This window comes from Aspergillus uvarum, assembly GCF_003184745.1.
Source record: "Aspergillus uvarum CBS 121591 unplaced genomic scaffold BO82scaffold_42, whole genome shotgun sequence".
NCBI classification, from domain to species: domain Eukaryota; kingdom Fungi; phylum Ascomycota; class Eurotiomycetes; order Eurotiales; family Aspergillaceae; genus Aspergillus; species Aspergillus uvarum.
In genome coordinates, this window is record NW_020291339.1 from 27,987 (window position 1) to 48,404 (window position 20,418).

A 20,418-nucleotide genomic window follows, 5' to 3' on the forward strand; every position below is an offset into this window, starting at 1 on the left:
ATCCCGACTCCGCCCCCCACGGCAAGCCACCCCGGATAAGATAGCCCTAATTGGATTGTCCCGCGATAGCCCACCGGACCGGCAGGCGCATCCAGCATCCATGCATCATCCCTGATATAAGAACCCCGCTTCTACTACGTCTTTGCCACACATTCATTACTTCCTGTAGTCATCATCATGTCTACCAAGTCTACCCAGTCTATTGTGACGGACCCCGCCGCCTACCACGCCGCCGGGGTCGTCTCCAACGGCCCTCTACTGCACATCTCCGGCCAACCCGGCACCTTAGCTGGCAAGACCCCCTCCGATGGCGTTTCGCAGATTCATCTGGCCTTGTTGAACCTGCACCGTGTCATCGCCGCGGCCGGTGCGTCGCCGGGTGACATTGTCAGCCTAACCCTCTACGTGGTCAACTACGATGCGGCCAACCGTCTACACCCGAAGCCCCTGCAGACCTTCCTTGCTGGCCATCTTCCTGCCGTCACCGTTGTACCGGTTCCTGCTTTGGCCGTGCCGGAGTGGAAATATGAGATCGCTGCGACCGTTGCAGTTCCCTCCCCGGCCGTTCCCCGCTCGCTGCCCTCGCCAACCGATGCCGACGTCGACGTCCTCGTCATCGGCGCAGGTCTCTCCGGTCTGGCAGCAGCCGAGTCGGTCCTCCAATCTGGCCTCTCCGCTCTCATCCTGGAGGGCCGTGACCGTGTGGGCGGGAAAACATGGAGTGAGACCCTCCCCAGCGGCACCGGGGTTGTCGACCTAGGCGCGGCGTGGATCAACGACACCAACCAGACCGAAATGATCGCCCTCGCACGACGCGCCGGCGTCGAGCTCATCGAGCAGAACACCACCGGCAACTGTCTGCTGCAACCGGACGACGCCCCTACGGTCCTCTTCCCCTACGGCCAAACCCCATGCGTAAGCTGCCACCGCCCTCGCCGGCGCACTGAACGTACCGCTAACAACCCCAGATCACGCCGCAAATCCAAACTGAACTCGACAACGTGCGCGAAATGTGCGAGGCGGACTGCCAAGCGCTCTCCTGCAGCAACCCCGCCGACCCCGCCCTCGACGCGCTCTCCTTCTACGCCTACCTGCAATCCCGCCACGTCAGCCCGACCGCGTTGGCGACTGCCTCAGTCTGGACGCGCGCCATGCTCGGCCAAGAGCCCACGGACATCTCAGCCCTCTACTTCCTGAACTACTGCCGCTCCGGCGGCGGCCTGATCCAGATGCGGTCCGACCGGCGCCACGGGGCGCAGTACCTGCGCGTCCGCGAGGGCACGCAGAGCTTTTCGAAGGCCATGGCCGCCGACCTCCCAGCGAACACAATCCACTTCGGCGAGCGCGTGGACGCCATCCTCCAAAGCGCCCCTGGAGCCGGATCTAGCGGGTCAGTGGTCCTCTCTCGAACGGGCCGCGCCATCCGCGCCAAGAAAGTGATCTGCTCCGCCCCAACCCCAGTCCTCAAGACCATCCAATTCACCCCGCCACTTCCGCCCAAAAAGCAGCTGCTGGTCGACTCGTTCCGCTACGGCTACTACACCAAGGTGATGCTGGTATTCCGCTCGGCGTGGTGGGTCGAGCGCGGCTATTGTGGGTTGGTGCAGTCGTTCAAGGGGCCCGCGTCCATCTACCGGGACACCAGCAGCCCCCGCGATGGCAAGTACGTGCTCACGGCGTTCCTGGCGGGCGAGAGTGGGCGCCAGTGGGCGCGGGAGCAAGACCCCCGAAAGCGGGAGCAGGCGCTGCTGCGCCAGTTGGGCCTGATCTATGATGAGCCTGATCTCCCTGCCAACGAGTTTCTGGAAGCGCGAGGCCATGAGTGGAGCGGCGAGGAGTTGTCGGGCTGGGGCTGTCCGTGTCCGGCGCTGCCGCCGGGGGTGTTGACGCTGGCGGGCGACGCGTTGCGGGAGCCGGTCGGGAATGTGCATTTCGTGGGGACGGAGACGGCGGCGGAGTGGAAGGGGTATATGGAGGGGGCGGTGCGCAGTGGGCGACGGGGCGCAAGGGAGGTGGTGCAGGGGTTGAATCGGAGTCGATTGTGATGGGAGATGGTGGATTGAGATGGTATTAGAGAGTTGAAATTGGAAAAGAGAAAGAGATAGAGGTTGTGTTGCGGTAGTTCAACGTTGCAGTAACAATCCAGGCGGGCGGAGATACGGGGCCCGGCCAATCCGTAAGTCCGGGGCATGGGTATTACATAAGCCAATCTCCCCCCTCGCGTTCATTTGTTGCTTTTGAACGGCTTCACCCCCTTAATCTTAATCGCATCCCACCACTCAATCAATCATCATGTCACCCCGACTCCGGCGCCTTCTCCCCGCCATTGTCATTATTGCGGTTATCTATACCTTCCACCACTCCTTCAGCTTCTCCTCCTCCCCTCCTCTCCTCCCTCTCCATCCAACCCCCACCGACTGCGCCCTCCCCCCCATCTACAATGACGTGCTGGTCATCCTCAAAACCGGCATCACCGAAGCCCGCACGAAAGTGCCCCCGCACCTGACCACCACCCTGCGCTGCATCCCCAACTACGTGATCTACTCCGACTACGCCGAGCGCCTTTCCTCCACAGTCTCCACGCAAGACATCCTGGGCCCGTACATCTCCAGCACCACGAAATCCACCAACCCGGACTTCAGCCTGTACAACCGCGTCCGCCTCGCCGGCCACAGCGGCCTCACGCCCGCCGACCTCGTCGCAGACGTCAACACGCCGATCGGCAAACCCAACAACCCGGGGTGGAAGCTGGACAAGTGGAAATTCCTGCCGATGGTGGACGCCGCGCTGGCCGCGCGCCCGTCCGCCAAGTGGTTCGTCTTCATGGAGGCCGACACTTACCTCCTCTGGCATAACCTGGCCGCCTGGCTGGCGCGCTTCGACCCGCACCAGCCGTGGTACCTAGGCAACCAAATGCAGATCGTGGACGCGCTGTTCGCGCACGGCGGATCGGGGTTCGTGCTCTCGCGGCCGGCCATGGAGCGCGCCCGCGATCTGCGCGCGCAGAGCGGCGACGGCTGGGAGACGGCCGTCGACGCCCACTGGGCTGGCGACTGTCTGCTGGGCATCCTGCTGGAGAGCTGCGGCGTGTCGCTGACCTGGAGCTGGCCCATGTTGCAGATCGCGCCGCCTTCGGAGGTGGATTTCTTTGCGGTGCGTGCGGATACCCCCGATCGTGTGTGGTGTTATCCCGCGGTGTCGTTTCATCACTTGGAGGGGGAGGCGGACTTGAAGGGTTTGGTGCAGTTGGAGGAGGGGTGGCAGCGCGATGGGTATGCTGGTCGGGTGATGGTTTATCGGGATGTGTTTTGGCGGGTGGTTTGGGGCCAGATCCAGGCCTCGAGGGAAGGGTGGGATAATTTGGTGGGCGACGAGGTTGGGCAGACCGCCACCGTGGACGAGTGTAGGGAGATGTGTGCCCATGAGGCGCTGTGTCTCGGATATCGGTTTGCGGTCGCGGATGGGAGGTGTTGGTTAGGGAGGGGGATGCAGCTGGGCAAGAAAGCGGACGGGTTTACGTCCGGTTGGATGACGCATCGCATCCAGGCGGTTGCGGACAGTTTGGGCCGGTGTGAGGCCATCAGTTGGATTGGTTGAGACTGCAGTGCAGGTGCAATTCTTCCATTCGTGGATGAAGCGGGGTATTGCTTGCTCTATGGATGTACGGACACTGTGCTATCCCCCTCCTCCTGTTGTTGTTGCTGCTGCTGCTGCTCCAGGTAATACCCCTGGCTCGACCCCCGAATCACAAACTCCCGCGCCAGCCCCTTGACCTGCAAGTCGACCAGCTGGGCATCGCGATACTCATACCGACCGAGCACGATCTCCCGGCCGGCCGAGAAGTCAAGCGTGCGCAGCACATCCACCCGAAACTGCACTTTTGGTTCTTCCGCGCTGTCCGCGGCGAGCTGCACGGCGCCCGTGACACTATACCGGAACCGATCCAGCGCGAGGAACCAATCCCAGCCTTCCTCGCTGGTGGTGGCGTATTCGTGCCAGAAGCTGCTGAAGAGGACGGTGGGCCGCACGCCCGCGACCAGATCCGCGGCGGCCAGGCGCGCCTTGAAGGTCACCAGCGTTTGCACCTCCTCGTAGAAGCGGGGGAGCGCGGCCAGCAGCTCGTCTGGTGAGATGTCGGCGTCCGTGCCCGTGTTACCCAGGTAGTGTTGCAGGTAGTGGGCGAAGTGCGGCTGCTGCTGTTGTTGCTGCGCGGCGAGGGCGTAGAGTTGGGTTTTGGTGCTGTGGTCGGCCACGGTGGCCCGCTGGGATTTCCACGGGAATTGGACGGCGTGGTCGGTGGGTGGAGGGTCGTGGGGAGGCGGTGGCAGGCTGATGCCTATGCTGGAAACCGCGATGGTCTGGAGCAGGAGGGCGAGAAGGAGAGGTATCCGCATGCTGGGTGTGGTGTGATGGCGTAGCTGGGCAGCTGGAGTATGCGGGGTCGGACAAACGCGCTCAGCGGCAATAGCAAAGAAAGCAAGAACCAAGGGCGATAGAGACAGACAGAAAAGACAGACCACAGAGGGAAGAAAGAAACGAAAGAAAGAAAGACCCTCAGACCCTCTTAGCCGGTTAACCTCAACCCTAGTCGGAAACCTCCATCAACCTCAAACGCAAGCAGTGGAGCGCGGGAAACGCAGTGCACCTATCATCAGCCTGGACGGCTGGATCGACAACGGTCACCCCCGGATTCAGTCATGGATCTTCCGACGATTTGTGATGCAGGGTCAGGGTCATGATCGGGCACCTGGAGGTCCAGATTGACGAGGAGCTGACGAGCTGGGGGTGGGCAAACGGTGCTTCCGTCTGATGATGGTGGTTATGACAAGGTGTATGCAGTGGCAGCTGGCAATTGCTTGATTCCGGCCTGCAGACGCTGTCAAACATGACGAGCAAGCATTGTGGCAGTGGGGCTGCCCAGCCTGGAGACCCACCGGGCTGAATCTGGGCCTTTCCCTTGTCGGCTGGGCTGGGTTGGCGTTTGCTGGGCGTTTGCTGCACATTTGCGTCCGCGTCTCCCTATTTACACCATGCCCTTACCTAGTTTCCGATTAACGGGTGTGCTCTCCTCTAGTCTCCGTCTCCCATCCACCGCCATGCTCTTTTCCCAGTTACTCTATTAATACTGTACCCTCTGAACAGAGTTCCCATTCACGGCTGTGCTTTTATCCACTCTCATTATTGACACTGTACTCTCTAGCCCACTTTCGTGAATGGCATTCTACTAACGGCTGTACTTTTGACCCGGAGCAGGTGAAGTTTTGTTGTTCTCACCACTCTCTCTTACTTCCCTCTGTGCACTATATATACGCCTCCAGTAACATACCTCTGTCTCCATCTCTCTTTCTTTTAGCTTTCTCTCATTTCTCTTCTTGTATATATATTACTTACTGTACTTCTCATCTTCTGTCAGTCAACTGCTACTCAGCATGTCATTTGTTCTGAACCTTGGTACACCTTTCCTTTCAGTCCCACCTCAGTTTCATGGGAGTCTATTTCCTACAACCGCTACCATCTTCTACAAAGCCCTACCAGGAACCGGCTCTGACCCGTCCACGGAATCACCCCCAATCCAGAGACCACGTGCCCCGTGAAGGTGAGACTATGACCCCGTCGTGCAGTCGACTCTTCACTAACTAGGTAGAAGAAGTCCCGTTACTTGCTGATTTTCACCGGGCCATCTTAGGGCACTTCCGTGAATGGCGACACCCGGCCCTTCGCCGAATGGAATACTCGTATCCTCCCGTGAGTTTCTTATTCCTACCCAGCTCAAGCCTTGGACTAACAGATTCTCTGTACACCACATCTAGAAATCATCTTCGTCTCCCCCCCCCCCCCCCCCCCTCCACAAGGAACACGAGAACCTTTCTATTGTGTTGTACACTGCATCTCAGCATGTTCTACCTCGAGATGAGGTGTTGTCTTCCCTCTCCTCAGGACGTCTGGTGTATTGTACTGGGAAGCACAGGTTGGGGTTTCTTTCTGGTAAGATGTTGCACACTCGTACCATGGCTGCTGATGTTTGCTAACCACGGGGTTCTCAGTGCCGGATGCTTCCAGTCCCTTCCACCCGGCATTCTTGAAGAGTACTTCGGTAAGGCAGAGTACTCGAGACCGGGCTTGGACGCTGGTCCACCCTGCTGCACGGAATCTCGCTTACCTTTGATGCTGCACACAAGGGCGCGGGTAGCAGGAGGTGCTAGTGGAGTCTGTGCAATCGGACTGTCAGGAATACCCCGAGCTTACTTACGAGCGAACTGTTCCGTGATGAGCATGGAACAGGGGCGCGGTGCAGCCAGATGGCCTCCTGACCGTCAGACGGATCGGTCGCGGTAGTCCTCTCGCCTTGCATTTCGGCCAGAAGCCCAAATTCTCTGGTATCCCGGTCGGGTTAAAGGTTGTGTCGTGCGATATTTGACACTGAGCGAGATACAATCTTCCTTGTGCCGTTTCTTTGTAGAATTCGGGCTGGTGCTGATGCATTGACATGAGCTGTCTTGCCAGTCGATAGTTGGACCGGAAGGCTGTTGTTTAAGCCATCTGCGCTTCAAGGCATGTGCTTATGCCGTGTCGATGGACGCATCGACCAGCGGGGAGGATAGAGGTCCATCTAGGATGAGGTGAGAGTTGAATTCTGTCGGTGCTTGAGCTTGAAACACACATGGAGGGTTTACAGTAAGTACATCACCAATTTGCCTGATCGTTCCAGCTGCAGTGGGAGGGAGCTTGTTGAACAAACTCACTGACGCTTTGATGACTGATAGTTCGATGCTTGCACCGCTTGATTTAACAGTTGAGCATTGATGCACCGTCCTCTGGATTCTTCGCTTACAGCGATCGACTGGGGGCCAGTATCTTCACAATTAGTCTGAGCCCTCAACCGTGGTTGAAAGGCTGGAACATCTCCACGCCCTACGCACCACCTCAGGAAGTTGAACCTCTCCGACGTCTAAGCAGGCTTCGAATCAAATAATCGGTACTGCCTCTCGAGCTCCTTGATCGCTCATATCATACTCCAACATGTCGTCCACTCCCACCACCAAAATGGAGTCTACACCTGACGTCTGAGTGTATACCCATATACACAATGATCGACACACCATCATCGTGTCAGACGGCACGGATGACGAGATGCAGCCCCTTCCCTCTACGGCTTGTGCTGCGCGGGCTGTCTCGTGCAGTGCTGTTGTGAGTGAGGAGCTTGAGGACAACCGTGATCAGGCCAGCCGACCTCCGGAAATAGCGCGATGTGTCGGACTGCACGCACACTGCGAGCACGGAACACCTCGGTGCGCTCGCCTCGTTCCAGTCGTTGCATTACGACTCTACCGACCAAACCATTTGACATGGAGTCCTACCCGAGGAAAGGGGAAGGTCTTCCGGAGTCTGTGGTGGCTTGTACCACGCATTTGCTACAAACCGCAATCCAGCGCCGAGTTGTAACCGAATGTGGTGGAAACACATGCTCCAGCAACCGGACCAAGCTATGTCAGATCGAAATTGGGACAAAGCTGCACAGGCTTTCCCTCAACCACTTTCTCCAACTTTTCATCAGTTCAGTCACTGAGCCTGCGGAGCCTGTTGAAGCTGCAGTGGCTGCTGATGTCAGTGCACCTGCGGGACCCTGGGAGTATTGACACAGGACATTGTAAACGGTCCTGCATAACACACCGGTCCTGCCGACCGATTGCCCTCTCGAGTACAGCTCTTCATGCGGGGGATGCGCAGACCTGTCTTCCAAGCAACGCCCTGTTTTCGATTCATCCTCGTCGCATGTTCCACAGATATGAGGGCCCAAACAACTGGCTACCGTGGGATGGACGGACGCTCTACCTAGATGACTCTGGCGACAAGCCCAGGCCAAGGCCTGCGAGCCTTTCCTCATGGCTGTGTCATTTCAAGGTCTCTCTACGCAACAGTCCCATCTTCTTGGGCGTCTCATTAGCAGGCTTGTTCTTGCACACGTGTTATTGGTTCTCTCCATCGCAGAGCACTGGGAAGGAAACCCACAACAACTCGCGAGAATGTCATCGATGGCCGTACTCATTGAACCTCCCGCCGAGTACGCGAAGAGGCTATCCACGTGGGAGAACCAGAAGCCATCCTCAACATCGATAGTTGGAGAAATATGGCATGACGCCGGGGGTTCTGCTCCTGGAGATCATGGCAAATCCAGAGCAACCCACGAGAACGGGGTTCACCACGGAAACGGGGTCAATCAGGGAGACGCAGCCCTGTTCTGTAGCGAGACTCTGGACTACGCAAAGCGCAAGCTTTGACAGAGGAATGGCAACGAGACCCGCGTCTGGCAAACGATCTACCGCTAAACTATGCCTCGGCTCTAGGGAAATCTCATCACCCATGACTCCGTCGAGACATCGCCACCGCGCGGGATCAGCAAGGCCATACCGGGAAATGAGCGCGAAAGACACGAGAGAACGTGTGTCCTATATTCAAGTGTCCTCATCGACTGGCAAGAGGATGATGGACTGGGGGAGATGCAGGAACGTTTGATCAGAGGAACATTCAATTAAAGGAACACTATGTCAGAAGACGGAACTTAGGAGACGAGTCTCCCATATCACTGTCGGAAAAGGTCAAGATCTGTCGGAGACCGGGAGAAGTAAGGCGGCTTCCGTGGAATGGCAGACCTCTTACGCACGGGATTGCGGCCTCATCTACTGAATACACTGCACGGGATCTTAGCTGATGAGAGGATTTGATGCTTTGTCTCTTGCAGTCCGGCCTTCGTGAGATTCCTGAGGCGAGGCTACACACTGCAGAAACATCCCTGGCGATCGTTCTGCCGCTGCTGCAGATAAACAGACTGGGTCGAACACAAAACAATGCCTCGCGGGAGCTGAAAGAGTGTAGTCTGGTCGGACCAGGCCAGAGCTCGCGATGGCCGTTCTGTCTCGTTCTCTTCACGTTAGAGGCTGTCTGGTTTGGGGCGAGGGTTGCGGGCACAAGACGGCCACCACCACAGGCGCAAGATCACGGGCTCACCCTATCTCTATTTCAATCATTCTCATCGGCACTACCACGTCGATTAGCCAGCTTTTGTCACAAGCTGTAACAACACGCGGTTAGGAGACCCGACTCATACGAGCGCCTACGCTACGCCGCAAGCCGAATTCCTGCGTCGCAGCTGGGATGGAACACCCCCGCCAGGAGATTTCGCCTGTCTCTAGTCCCTAGTCTCAGGCACTTACAGACTCCTAGCCGAGCCACAAATCCAGATCTGTGGAATGTCTTGGAGGTATTCGAGCTTTGCCAGTGGAATGGAGACGGGGCGAGTCTCTTCCCAATGGATTAGAGTGACTCGTATGGCCGTCCGCCGCACCACCGTGGCCGACCCATGGAATCATGGATGTTGTGAGGCAACTGCGGTGAAGAGAGTGCGGGACCCTCTCACTCGTCCAAGATCCTCACTCGCCCGAAGCGAACCTGACAATTCTCGAAAACACCAACGCGGGTACTATACCCAGTCATGGTGCGTGCGACGCATTCATCCCACCCGACCCGACCGCATCATCGCCGGACAGGTGCACTGCGGCCTGCCGGAACCGGACGTTTTGGGCTCGCCTACGAGGACCGCTTGCCCCGGCGTTCCTTGCGATTTTGATAGACACACTGGACTGGATGCTGTGCAGAATCAAGTATGCGAGGCTGATGTCGAAGCCGGACTGGATCCATTCTCGGGGTCAAATTTGAAAGCAGGGATTGCGTCCTCGATATTCTGGGAGAATAATCACGGCTCAAGCATTGAAGACCTTCCATTGATCGGCAGAAGCTGCCAGGGAGAGACTCTGTGTGACCTTCTAGTTCAGACCAAAGATTGAAGTCGAGAAACGGTTGTCTGGGTATTTTTGATGCCCTACACAATTGCTCTCTCGTGCTGGCAATTTGGGCTAAAGACACCATGTATCATTCGCTGGGCGGAAGAGGTCGCGCAGTCGATTCCACGACAGGTGACGCGCTGAACTCCAGGCAACGATCCCAGGGCCTGGTGTTCAACTCGACCGATAGACCAGCAAACACCAAATACTCCCTGGCTTTGCAACGAGACACCCGGCACCTCAGTTCAAGCCCAAGCGGCCAGGCTATGGTTCTGCATTGCCAAGTGGAAGGTTATTATAATTTCCTTTGGACCTGGCTCGTCAAAACACGATACCTTTCGGCAAACCTGGCTCTGCTCAAACTGCAATGAAAGTCCGTGGATGGGTTTAATTCATCGCATCGGGTTCAGGATAAGACATGCTACCGATGTGCAAGACTGGCAACAGTGCCGTGGACCCAATCCAGACGCAGATATTCTCCTTGATCTTTAGTGGAAAGGGCGATCTTGAACAGACCCACGACCAAAGGGCGCCATCCGCTCAGACCACGCCCTCCGGCAAGAGCGCGGACGCAGGCAGCCCAATGACGAATATCCATACCAGCCCCGACAGCCAGTGTGCATGAACCTCCCTTGGCAGACGCCGCGCTCAGTGCCTAAGGAAGTCCGTCTTGCTACCACTGCTGCGTCAACATCATAGGGTCACATGGGCCTAGGACACATACGTGTGAGGGCTGCGATGGGCACTTATTTGGGAGGTCTTCGTGCGAGTTGCATCCCGTTAGAGAGGGCGGGGCGAGGTTGGAAGAGGAGGGAGATGAGGAACGGGGCGTGGAGAAGAAAAGCACAGGAGGAACGCTGTTACAGGAGTCCGGGAGACGGGATCATCGCCATAGTGCACCGGGAAAGGAACAAAGTCCTGATTTATTCTGCGGCTCGTCAGCTACCTCGCTTTCATGCTGATTCCACTCTGTGCATGCGCCTTGCTGGGACCAACGCAAAAGTCCCCTGGCTCTCACACGGAAGGGTGGCAACCGTGCTATGCTTCCGGGTCGATGGTTTAGCTCACTCCGCAATGCAATCATATGAAGTAGGTGCCCCTCGAACTGATTTTGAAGCTTTTGATGCCAATATTGACTATTTGGCTATAGTTGCAATGGCGTCGCGCAGTTCAGCTGCAGATGTGGTGCCAAATGGCGAACATGCGCCTGTCCCCAGTGGGAGGGTGGCCGCTTGCAGGCCCCGAGCGGACGCTTAATCCAGGTTTGGCTGCATAAAAGCTGCTTATTATGGCCTTACAACATGTTGCCATCCACGGTTAGACAAAGGAAGTTGTGATGACGCACAACGCATCCAGTCGCTGTCGAGTGCGGGCTGGGACATCTCGGCCACCTTCGTCGGGGCCCGCCACAACGACCGGGCCCTGGAGAACCCGCGATGCGGCCAGCTGGAAAGTATGATCTATACCCACACAGCGCAGGTCCGCGCTCCGACCACCAGCAGCGGGGCAGCCAAGCCTGGCCCGTACCCAGAGAAGTGGCGGCCAAGCCAGCATCTGTCTCCGCCCTCTGTCATCGCCAAGGCCCTGGTGGCACTTCTCTGCCACGCCTAACGGTCCCGATGCCATGCAAAGTCACCGGAGCAGAAAGCAACATCTACGACGCCTTCATGGACTCTTTGTCGATCGACCTTTTGAGCGAGGAGAGCTTCGCCGCGTTCTAACGTCTTCAACATTCCAAAAGACTCGCAACTTGGTCGGCACCTTCGTGACGAAATCCCAATACCAGGTACGAAGATTCCGGCTACAGCGTTCCAGGAGTCCTATAGCCTCGCGCTTAAGGATATCAACAGTACCTGCACACTTGACAGCACGGTTCTCTGGAGCGCGAAGATTCCATCGCCGTGGTCCTTCGTTCTTGTTGACGATCAGAGCACTTTAGCTCATACGAGGACACTGTCAATGACAGGACTTATGCTGGGCGGTTAGGCTTAGCTATAATGGCTGGGAAAGCGTCCGAAGAGGATATCAGAGCAGTGATTGAAGTCAAGCGCCGGAGGGAGACGTACCAGATGGTCCAAGCTAGCTGGACCGATACATGGCTAGTATTCGGAAGAGGTCAGTCACCTCGGTCCATGGGCTCCTGACCGACGGAGTGACCTTTCAGTTTGTCAAGCTCCATTCTCGGAAGGGGAGAATGGAGCTCAGACCGGTGGCTTCCTGGCGGATGGCATGGGGTCCGGAAAGAGTACACCTGATGGAGCAGGATGTGCCGAGGTTGCCTTTGCATTCTGCTTCTCAGAGCAGAATCCAAGAAAGATCAAGCTATCATGCGTGCCGGTCTGAAAGTCCGATTCACCGGCCAAAGCTGGGACCTGTATTGGAACCGCGAGAACTACTACCTAAGGTTGGTGGTCTGCCTGACTGCGCTGGTTCCTTGACGATGTATATATTGCTTTTATTTGGAAAGCGCTGCTAGAAAACGTTGGGATCTGACTCGGCCACCCCCGTTGGCAGGGGACCCTTTCAGCCCAGATCTGTTGCATTTATGGCAGATCACTCTAAACAGATTCTGCACCGAACACGACCTGCAGGATCCGTTCATTTAAGAGTATCAACTTCGCCACGTTGGCCTCCTCAGACTCTGCCGACGTGATTTACTCAATCACTTCACCGCGCCTGAATGGGTTAAGAAAGTCCCTTTCGAAACAAGCTTCCTTCGTCTGGATCTCTGCGAAGACATCCGAAGCAAATCCAATTTGCCGGTCAATCCTAGCGATGTTCCTCGCCTTCCTGTCAACTCCGTCCATGCGATGTGCTACCTGGATGCCTCTGAAAACAACTACAACGGGCATCCGAGGGCGCGTATCTCTGCCATCTGCACATCTCGCCTACGCACTTACTGCTGGCAATGGCCACATCGCGATAGTCTGTGCTCTCTCGCTATCCGGCCGGCATGTCACTACTTGATCGTTGAGTCTAGCAAGGTCTTTGCTAGTCGCTACAATGAGATGGCTGGTGCAAGCAAGCCTACTACAGTGACTCAATCTTAGGCTGGGCACATGATGACAAAGTCATGAGGTGGAAGCATGTTCGAGAATTCGCTGGCGAAGTCTAAGGACAAGATGACTGGGCAAAACCTGTTCCGTTTGGGAAACCATCCTTGGCATCTCCACATAAGTCTTGAACGTACGGCACCGGTTTCACTCCCTGCTGCCAGTCTTACAGTCCCTCGTGGACTATTAGCGCTGTGGACTGGAGGTTCGATGCCAACGCCTGAATCACAGTATCCGGACAAAGGCCGGCCAAGCCCGTCTCGGACAACGAGGAAGACCGGCTCACCACACCTCCGACAATATTCGAGTCGGAACCATAACTTAGGACCTTCGATGAGAGTTCGGCCAACACATATTCTGCCGCCCTTGATGGCTCTTCAGGCACCTGTATTGTTCATGCACTGATTGGGCCCACACGGTTCGCAGGCCACCCTGGCTGGACTATTCTTCTGTCTTCGAGATGGCAGAATACGCTGCACCTGTTCCAATGGGCGCAAGGCTGGTGTCCGAGGTTCAAGGTCAGCCATCGATGGTTCATGGGTTGTCCGCGTCCTGGACCACCTGACCCCTGACAACCTTGAATGAGATTCCATATACACCTGGTGCATTGCTTTTTGAGTGACTATTGCCAAAGGTAGTGGAAACTACCGCTGACTCACTTGTGCCCCAATATAGTGAAGCACTGTGGCAAAGCTCTAACCTTCCTCTTCAAGATCCTCTTTCAGGATTTTCCTCTTCTCGACCTTCAGCCCAACAGCCAATTTCTGTTCTGGCTGCTCGATAGCACCTCCCTATGCTCCTCCCTCTTCACCCTCCTTCCGTACTACCATGGACGCTCCAAATGCATCTCTAACTGACACCTGCTAAAGGAATGCTCCTCATGGGCCTCACGCCGCTGCGTCTTAGGCCTATTCATGACCTGTGGTGGCAACTGATGGGCTCCTTCGCGGCCCGTCATATCCCCGGCCATGGGTGCGTGCGGGCCTTCCTCCCTTTTTTCCCCATCAGCGGGATTTTTGTCTGGCCAGATCATCTCTTTCCGTCGTCTCACAGCACAAGCCATCCATCCCTGCGAACATCCAGAAATAGTGGGCGCCGCTCTTACCGTTGAGAGACATCCTCCGAACTGAAGGAGGGGTTCGTGTGGAGTCAGCTGATGGTCCAGACACATTCCAGCAATGCAGCAGCATCAGGCACCCGATGACCCGAAAGCGATCGCGTGCCGGTTGAGCGACGCAGTAGCCGTTCATCTTACACTTTTGATTATCACCCAGAATCTTCAGCGACCAGGGAGGGTGTGCAGACGCGATTGTAGAGTCGTGGCAGTTCCAGTGGGAATCCCATTCAGGCAATGAAGCAGTACCGGCATTGGACCTTGCCGGAAATACTGTTGTCATTTTGCCAGCCCTTGCTTCTTTGATGCTGGTCAAAGGCATTTGTTCCAAGGCGATGGGGATGGGATTCCTGGGCTCGGGTGAACAGAAAGATGACTGGAATACTATACCGATGTTTCCGACTGAGCCCAGCCGCGTACGGTACACTGATGGGGCAGAGGGAGGAGCCTATCTTCTCTGTAATGTAGAGGGTTGGGGCCCGCAGACAACCATCACTTTGGCTGGCTGGCTTGAAGAGGTTGAACACTACCCCGGTGTTCACTTTGTGGTCCAGGCTGACAACCGGGGACTCGTCTCGGTTGTGCAGAAGTAGGGCGAGGCTGTCACGGCTTATTATCACCGCCTGCTTGATGTTTGCGATGATTCTATACCATGTCTACTCTGTGTCCTTCGCCTTGGCCCTCGGCTAGTTGCTTACATGCTAAGCTTCAGGCTCCGTCAGAGAATTATTCCGCTTCGTCATCGAGGGTCTTGCGGGTGAGGTGACCTCGAATCTGACTTGATTTTTGTCGGCTGATGCCCCCGATCTCACCCAACCTGTCGCGCTTGAACCTATCAGACATGCTGTTGTTGAGATCAGCTGTCCTGTCTGCACCAGAAAGCACCGCTCGAAGCAGCGAGACGATTCTTTGCCTTCCTGTACTCCCACCAGCAGCTCTCTATGGACAGGCAGGGGCGTTTGCTACCCAACAACGTCGTCCGATATGGGATCAATCCGGTGTTTAATCCCTCGGACTACCCTCGGCACAAGTTACTTCTGCACCAACAGTGTGGGGGCACTCGGCTGCCAACAGAGAAGCCCTTCCTGGCCTCCACCCGACCACCGCGTTGCAAGTGGTAGGATCAGCATTGCCGAGCTTTGAACTAGTACTTTGCTCCCAATCTGCTGGGCCTGACCCTTGGAGATGAGGTCCGTCAACATGGTGTTCCTGGGCACGTGCAGAGCCAAACAGGCATTTGCAGCCATCTCCGGAGGACTTTCGCAGCTCATGGGGTATGAAGACCTGGTCAGGAGCGGGACAGTGTATCCTGATCAAAATGGCCATCGAACAATCAGCCTCGTGACGTGCAATGCTTCTATCTACATTCGAGGTGGAGAATATTTGCGCTGGGGAAGAAGAATGATGACTTTCCAGCCCGCCAGGTGTACCACCAACTGTGGCCGTCTTCGTCAGAGGCCCGAAAATGCTCTCCAAGGAATAGCCGGGAGTTTCCAGTGCATCAAAACCATGGGATAGCGTGAACGACCTTCCCAAAACATAAGCCTGATTCGGATTCCCATTCTGATGACCAACGTCCGGCCTCCGATTCTGTTTCCGAGCGGCGGGCAGCAGGTAGCGCGGCACCCCTCCAGAGTCAAAAGAATACACTCTGACTCACAGCGAGTTTGTGGAGCGGGCGACAAAGATCGTCGCCACCCGACATGTCAAGGAAGTGCCGCGGCTGGTGGCCATCAAACTGCGGCGTTCAATCGTGCGTCGCCGGTACCAGCAGCAGTACTATGAACATGGCGGCGGCGAAGCCGACTCTAACGCCAGCCATACACACTTTATCGGCGTGCTGAAGCATGTGGAGAAAATGCTCATGCCCATCTTGCCGAGACAGTTCCAAGAATGCGACCAAAGGAGAATCGGTTCGAGGCACCAAGCGCTGAAGCAAAGTTCCCACGGCCTTAGATGACCAAGACCGGGTCTGGTTCGGAGCCTGGCCGAAGAATTACTCGGGATGATCAAATCCGCGGGCATTGATGAACTTGAAGGGCACCTCGTCGGCCGGTCAGCAGCCGCCGCGATTAGGAGGGATGGTTCTGTACTTCACTCCGAAGACTGGACTTCTTTATTCTGATGGTTGGATCAATCAGTTTTGGTCTCTCGAAGAATTCGGGAGTCGAAGAAAACTGGGGCTTTAATGGGTCACTGGTTTGTGCTCTCTGATCTCTGATATCATTCTCTTTCGTGCTTGCGGTCCAACATGCCCTGGAGCAGTTACGGGAAACATCACGACCATGACGGCTCAGAGTCAGCAGTGTGACTGACCCATTCCAATGACCGTGCTCGTCTCTCAGATAAGCAACTGGCCTTTCGGGTCTGTCTGGTGAAAGCCTCTGGTGACGGCAGATAACTACCGCCAGTGGCCACATCCGGGTATACCCTAAGCGCCCTGTCACGGTACCCTTTATCATTACCCCTTCCTGGGCCTGCTGCGCTCGTCAACACCACGGAATGAACGGCATCTGAGGTCCTCACAGTCTATCCCTTCTTCGGATGGACCTTGCGATTGGAGTGCGTGCACATTTGGCATACCTCAGATTCACATGGTCATGCAGGCTTGGCTTTATAAATGCTTCGCTACTGGAGTACACTAGTTCGCAGCCCGCCAAACCGCGTGCCGCTGCATCTCCGCTGATACACCCAGTTCACAGGCTGACATTATCGTCTACAGTTAGTATGCACGGTTGCACGTCTGAAGATCTGAGGACATGCCAGAAAGGCATACTTGGCGACCAACGGGACAATCATGCTATCGCGACAAATCAAAGCGGGAAAGGTCCAGGTCACTCCGTCTGTGAACTTTGACATAGTATTCAAGTCCCAATGGTGCAGCGTTCCTTACGAGTCTTCTTTCTCTGCACCCGGCCCTTGGCTCCAGGCGCTTGACTTCCAGCGCTGGTTCCATCCAGCTGTGCTGGTTGCGCGCCGAAACCATAATGAGTGGTTTCAAGGAGCAGGGCAAATTACTGCATGGCACAGCAGCATTTCCGCATGGTCTGGCGCTGCAACGTCTCGGACTGCGATCGTGGCAAGCGACACACCGGGGCTGGACCGCATCGGTGCGTGTCTGGGGGAACCCTTTCTCCAGTGAGTTGTGAGGCATCAGCGCATAAGCATCTACCTTGATGAGGTGGCCGACGTCCTCTTATCCGCTCCTCACTCATTTGTTTCGATCGCACATCTTGTCCGCGAACAGTCTGCCCGACCAACTATGAAGGCTTTGCTTTCATACTTCAGGATATTCCGACACGCCCTCGAGGCCAAGCCATCGGCCTCAATGGCATTCGACTTGAAGGGCCCATACATCGCCTTTCATACAACAAATGCTGGACTACTAGGCCTGCGTTCTCATTTGCGTTCTCATTCCTGTGGGGCTTTCAAGGGAAGCACTCAGTCTCAGAGCGGCGGTCAAGGTCCCCAGCACCCAGTGCAGGACCGCCTGTCCCGGCGCTGCTCAAAGTATGGCGGGATGCATCACGATGAATGCGTAATCTCCCCGCCAGAGTCCGACGCTGATGTCCTTCCGACCAGATTTGGCTGTACGAAACGCAGAATCTCGGATATCGGCGCACCGGGCACGCCAATTGCTGTATCGCATGAAGTTGATTCTCGAGGAAGAAGGCAGTCTCTACCCTTCACGCGACTCATGATGGACTTAGCAGATTGGGTGGTGCATTCAGACCCTGGGCTTGCTGGATGCGTTTTTCATGGTCGTGTACTGTACCGAGACGCTCGGGTGCAGCATCGCCTTGAGCAAGTCACTGTGCTGTGCCACTCCCTCGATCGTCGTTGAGAAAGTGTGTCACATTCATCACATTCATGGGAGTATTTTCACACAGCGGGGGGAATGGTGAAGCAAGGGCCGTGCCCAGTGCGTACAGAGACCACTAACCTTTCGCATCAGGGGTCTCGTCGGCCGAGGCTCGAGACATGGTGCTATGCTGAGACGACCGGGACCCCGAGGAGGAACCGAGCCTGGCAATCGTCCTGGTCATTCACGATGCCAATGCCCGATGACTCCTGTACAGTGCAAGGAGCGGGGCAGCAACCTTCCGACCCCTTAATACCATCTCATGGATTTACTGAGCGATGCAGGTGGGGTGGTACGTGAAGACCGCGCTCTCATCCCTCAGGAATCAGGTCTCCTTATCTCCTGATCGCTGATGTTCCTGGAGATGTAACCGGCAAGGGGATCAGAGCGCGGAAATGCATGGCCTGAGCTCCGAAACTTCCTGGATACCACGGGGCCCGACACCTTCTTCCTCTACAAGACTCTCTTCTACAAAGACGGCACTATCTGGGTTAATGCTTTCCCCGCTATACGCGCAATATGCCACCTGGACAGCGCAGGACAGCAGGGAGAGGTGCTGGCGGATGGATGGTCGTGGCCATGAGTGAAGCGTCTGATAAGCCGCCACGGACATGTTCTGTAGCCGCTGGTCTCCCTGCCTTACTCGCAGGCTGGATTTTGTACAACGCGGCACAGCAGTGATGGGACGAGATTGGCCCAGCACTTACGGAACCTCTGAAGCCCCTATCGTGGACACGGGCTGAATGAAGAGGGATGCCAGGAGCCACCACCCGTGTCCCGGGACGAGATCCCCATACCGGGTATGAAGGTGCCGGCTGGAACGTTTCAGGCGTTCAACGTCTGGTACATGCTGGCCTCAGAAGGGAGATATGGCGCCCAGACCGGCGGGTTCCTGGCGGATGGGATGGGTCGGACAAGACATACACGGCGCTCGCCTTTCTCGCTACCAGCAGGGAGGTCTACCTGCACGGCGCTCTTGTATGCCGTGATGGTCCATGGAGATGAGGCAGTCGAAGCCCTCCTGGAGCATGGTGCCCCAAGAACGCTGCACGGGAGCATTGCGTGGTCCCGATCGACGGTACGTCTGTTCCGGGAGGCGAGGCCATGGGCCGCCGGTGTTGAGCTCCTGATCCGATAATAATACTATTCTTTCACCTGAGGCTCGCCGTTCCCAAATTAATCAATTGAATCTCGTGGCCGTCATATCGGTCATTCAGCGACTCGAATGTCATCACGATCGCGCTCTCGATGATTTCACTGCAGCGAGGATCATGGAAACGTGGGGCGAGCTTCGATTGCGTCCTCCAAGCAAGGGCTTCTGTCGTCTCCTTGCAGTCAGTCGGCTCTTATCGCCCTCAGATAGACTTAGCTAGCTTAGCTAGTTCGCTGCGTCCCATCAATTGATCATCCATGGCACTATGTATGTACGGTACATATGCCACAGAGAAGGCCCTTCGCGCCTGCCTCTTGCAGTTTTACCCCGTGAACGGAGTTCTTGACTGGATTGACCTTTGTCCTTTTCATCCTTACACTTCACATCGAGGTCGAGTATGGGCTGTGGGCTCGCGGCAGAGAGTATGCTAGGGAACTGAGCAGCGGTGGCCGAACCAGGCAACACGGATGGCTCTGGTGACTACACTTCACCAGGACACTGTACGCTTTCCTTGAAGCTGCATTGGCTAGCTGAGGCAAGGATGACGAGATTGACTCTGGCCGGGCTTCGCATCGAGCTCAGAAGCCTCTGCTCGCTCCCCTTGACCTGTTTGAGCCGACACGCCTCCCACAGGAAACGACAGGGAGGACAGTGTTGACCGTCCTGTGGCCTCAGTAGGCCGGCCTGTGCGTGACTGTCCTCTCCGAGACGCGCCTAAATGTCTTTCGGTTACTTGTGGGAGTGTAGAATCATCTTAGCCGAGCTACTATTAGAGTCGTGGAACTATGATGGGAATGAACCTTGCAGCGATGGGATGGGTTGAAGCGGTGTGCTTCTTGTTCATCGCTCATTAATGTGGAGTTCAGAAGTCGGAGACTCGCTGGTCGCAACTTGGGGAGTTGACCCGATGTTTTTCTCTCTATGTAATCTCTTTATTAAATAAACTAAGCTTATCCTACTAGAATCAAACATATCCTTACTATATGTACCACAAGTGCATGGTATCGAAGATGCAGGGATGCAGATCTCCGCCCACTTGATTGTCCACGGTCAATACCGCACCTGCCTTCTCCAAACCCCCGGTCAGCTGACGAGCCTGCCAACCGTGCGAAGCTTCACAGGAATTGAAGGTGCAACAGCTACACGACCAAGCCACTGTGCTCACTCTGACATAGTCCTCATTCTGAGAACACAACTCAAAGAAACAATCCGGAGGCCATCAAATCCCAGCTCCCTGTCCACGAAACTCTAGACCGAGCAAGGCACCTCCACCAAACAGCAGCCCAGCAGCCCAGAAAATCCAAAATAGACTCATCTAAACCTCGTTACCACTACCCCTAGATACCAGAGATCCCTAAAATACCGCGTGATGCAGCAGGGTCATGGCAAAAAGCGTA

At 56.1% G+C, this 20,418-nt stretch overlaps 5 protein-coding genes across 5 annotated transcripts; 4 read left to right on the forward strand and 1 right to left on the reverse strand.

Moving 5' to 3' along the window:
• Positions 1-1,086: 1,086 nt before the first annotated feature.
• Positions 1,087-2,083, forward strand: BO82DRAFT_356004 (flavin monoamine oxidase family protein). Its single transcript, XM_025635602.1, has one exon. It carries the CDS (start codon positions 1,152-1,154, stop codon positions 2,043-2,045), a length of 894 nt encoding a protein of 297 aa, XP_025489994.1. The 5' UTR covers positions 1,087-1,151; the 3' UTR covers positions 2,046-2,083.
• A 15-nt stretch (positions 2,084-2,098) lies between these two features.
• Positions 2,099-3,625, forward strand: BO82DRAFT_123321 (uncharacterized protein). The gene has a single exon (XM_025629896.1). It carries the CDS (start codon positions 2,293-2,295, stop codon positions 3,595-3,597), a length of 1,305 nt encoding a protein of 434 aa, XP_025489995.1. The 5' UTR covers positions 2,099-2,292; the 3' UTR covers positions 3,598-3,625.
• BO82DRAFT_123322 (uncharacterized protein) lies at positions 3,626-4,564 on the reverse strand. Its single transcript, XM_025629897.1, has one exon. The coding sequence runs from the start codon at positions 4,392-4,394 to the stop codon at positions 3,654-3,656; it is 741 nt and encodes a 246-aa protein (XP_025489996.1). The 5' UTR covers positions 4,395-4,564; the 3' UTR covers positions 3,626-3,653.
• Positions 4,565-9,162: 4,598 nt separating this feature from the next.
• On the forward strand, positions 9,163-10,193 carry BO82DRAFT_123341 (uncharacterized protein). Its single transcript, XM_025629898.1, has one exon. The coding sequence runs from the start codon at positions 9,249-9,251 to the stop codon at positions 9,840-9,842; it is 594 nt and encodes a 197-aa protein (XP_025489997.1). The 5' UTR covers positions 9,163-9,248; the 3' UTR covers positions 9,843-10,193.
• Positions 10,194-13,767: 3,574 nt separating this feature from the next.
• On the forward strand, positions 13,768-19,006 carry BO82DRAFT_433811 (uncharacterized protein; the record flags this gene model as incomplete). Its single annotated transcript, XM_025640907.1, has 4 exons — positions 13,768-13,864; positions 15,669-15,919; positions 18,255-18,438; positions 18,589-19,006. The coding sequence occupies exons 1-4, from the start codon at positions 13,773-13,775 to the stop codon at positions 19,004-19,006; spliced, it is 945 nt and encodes a 314-aa protein (XP_025489998.1). The 5' UTR covers positions 13,768-13,772.
• Between the last annotated feature and the right edge of the window lie 1,412 nt (positions 19,007-20,418).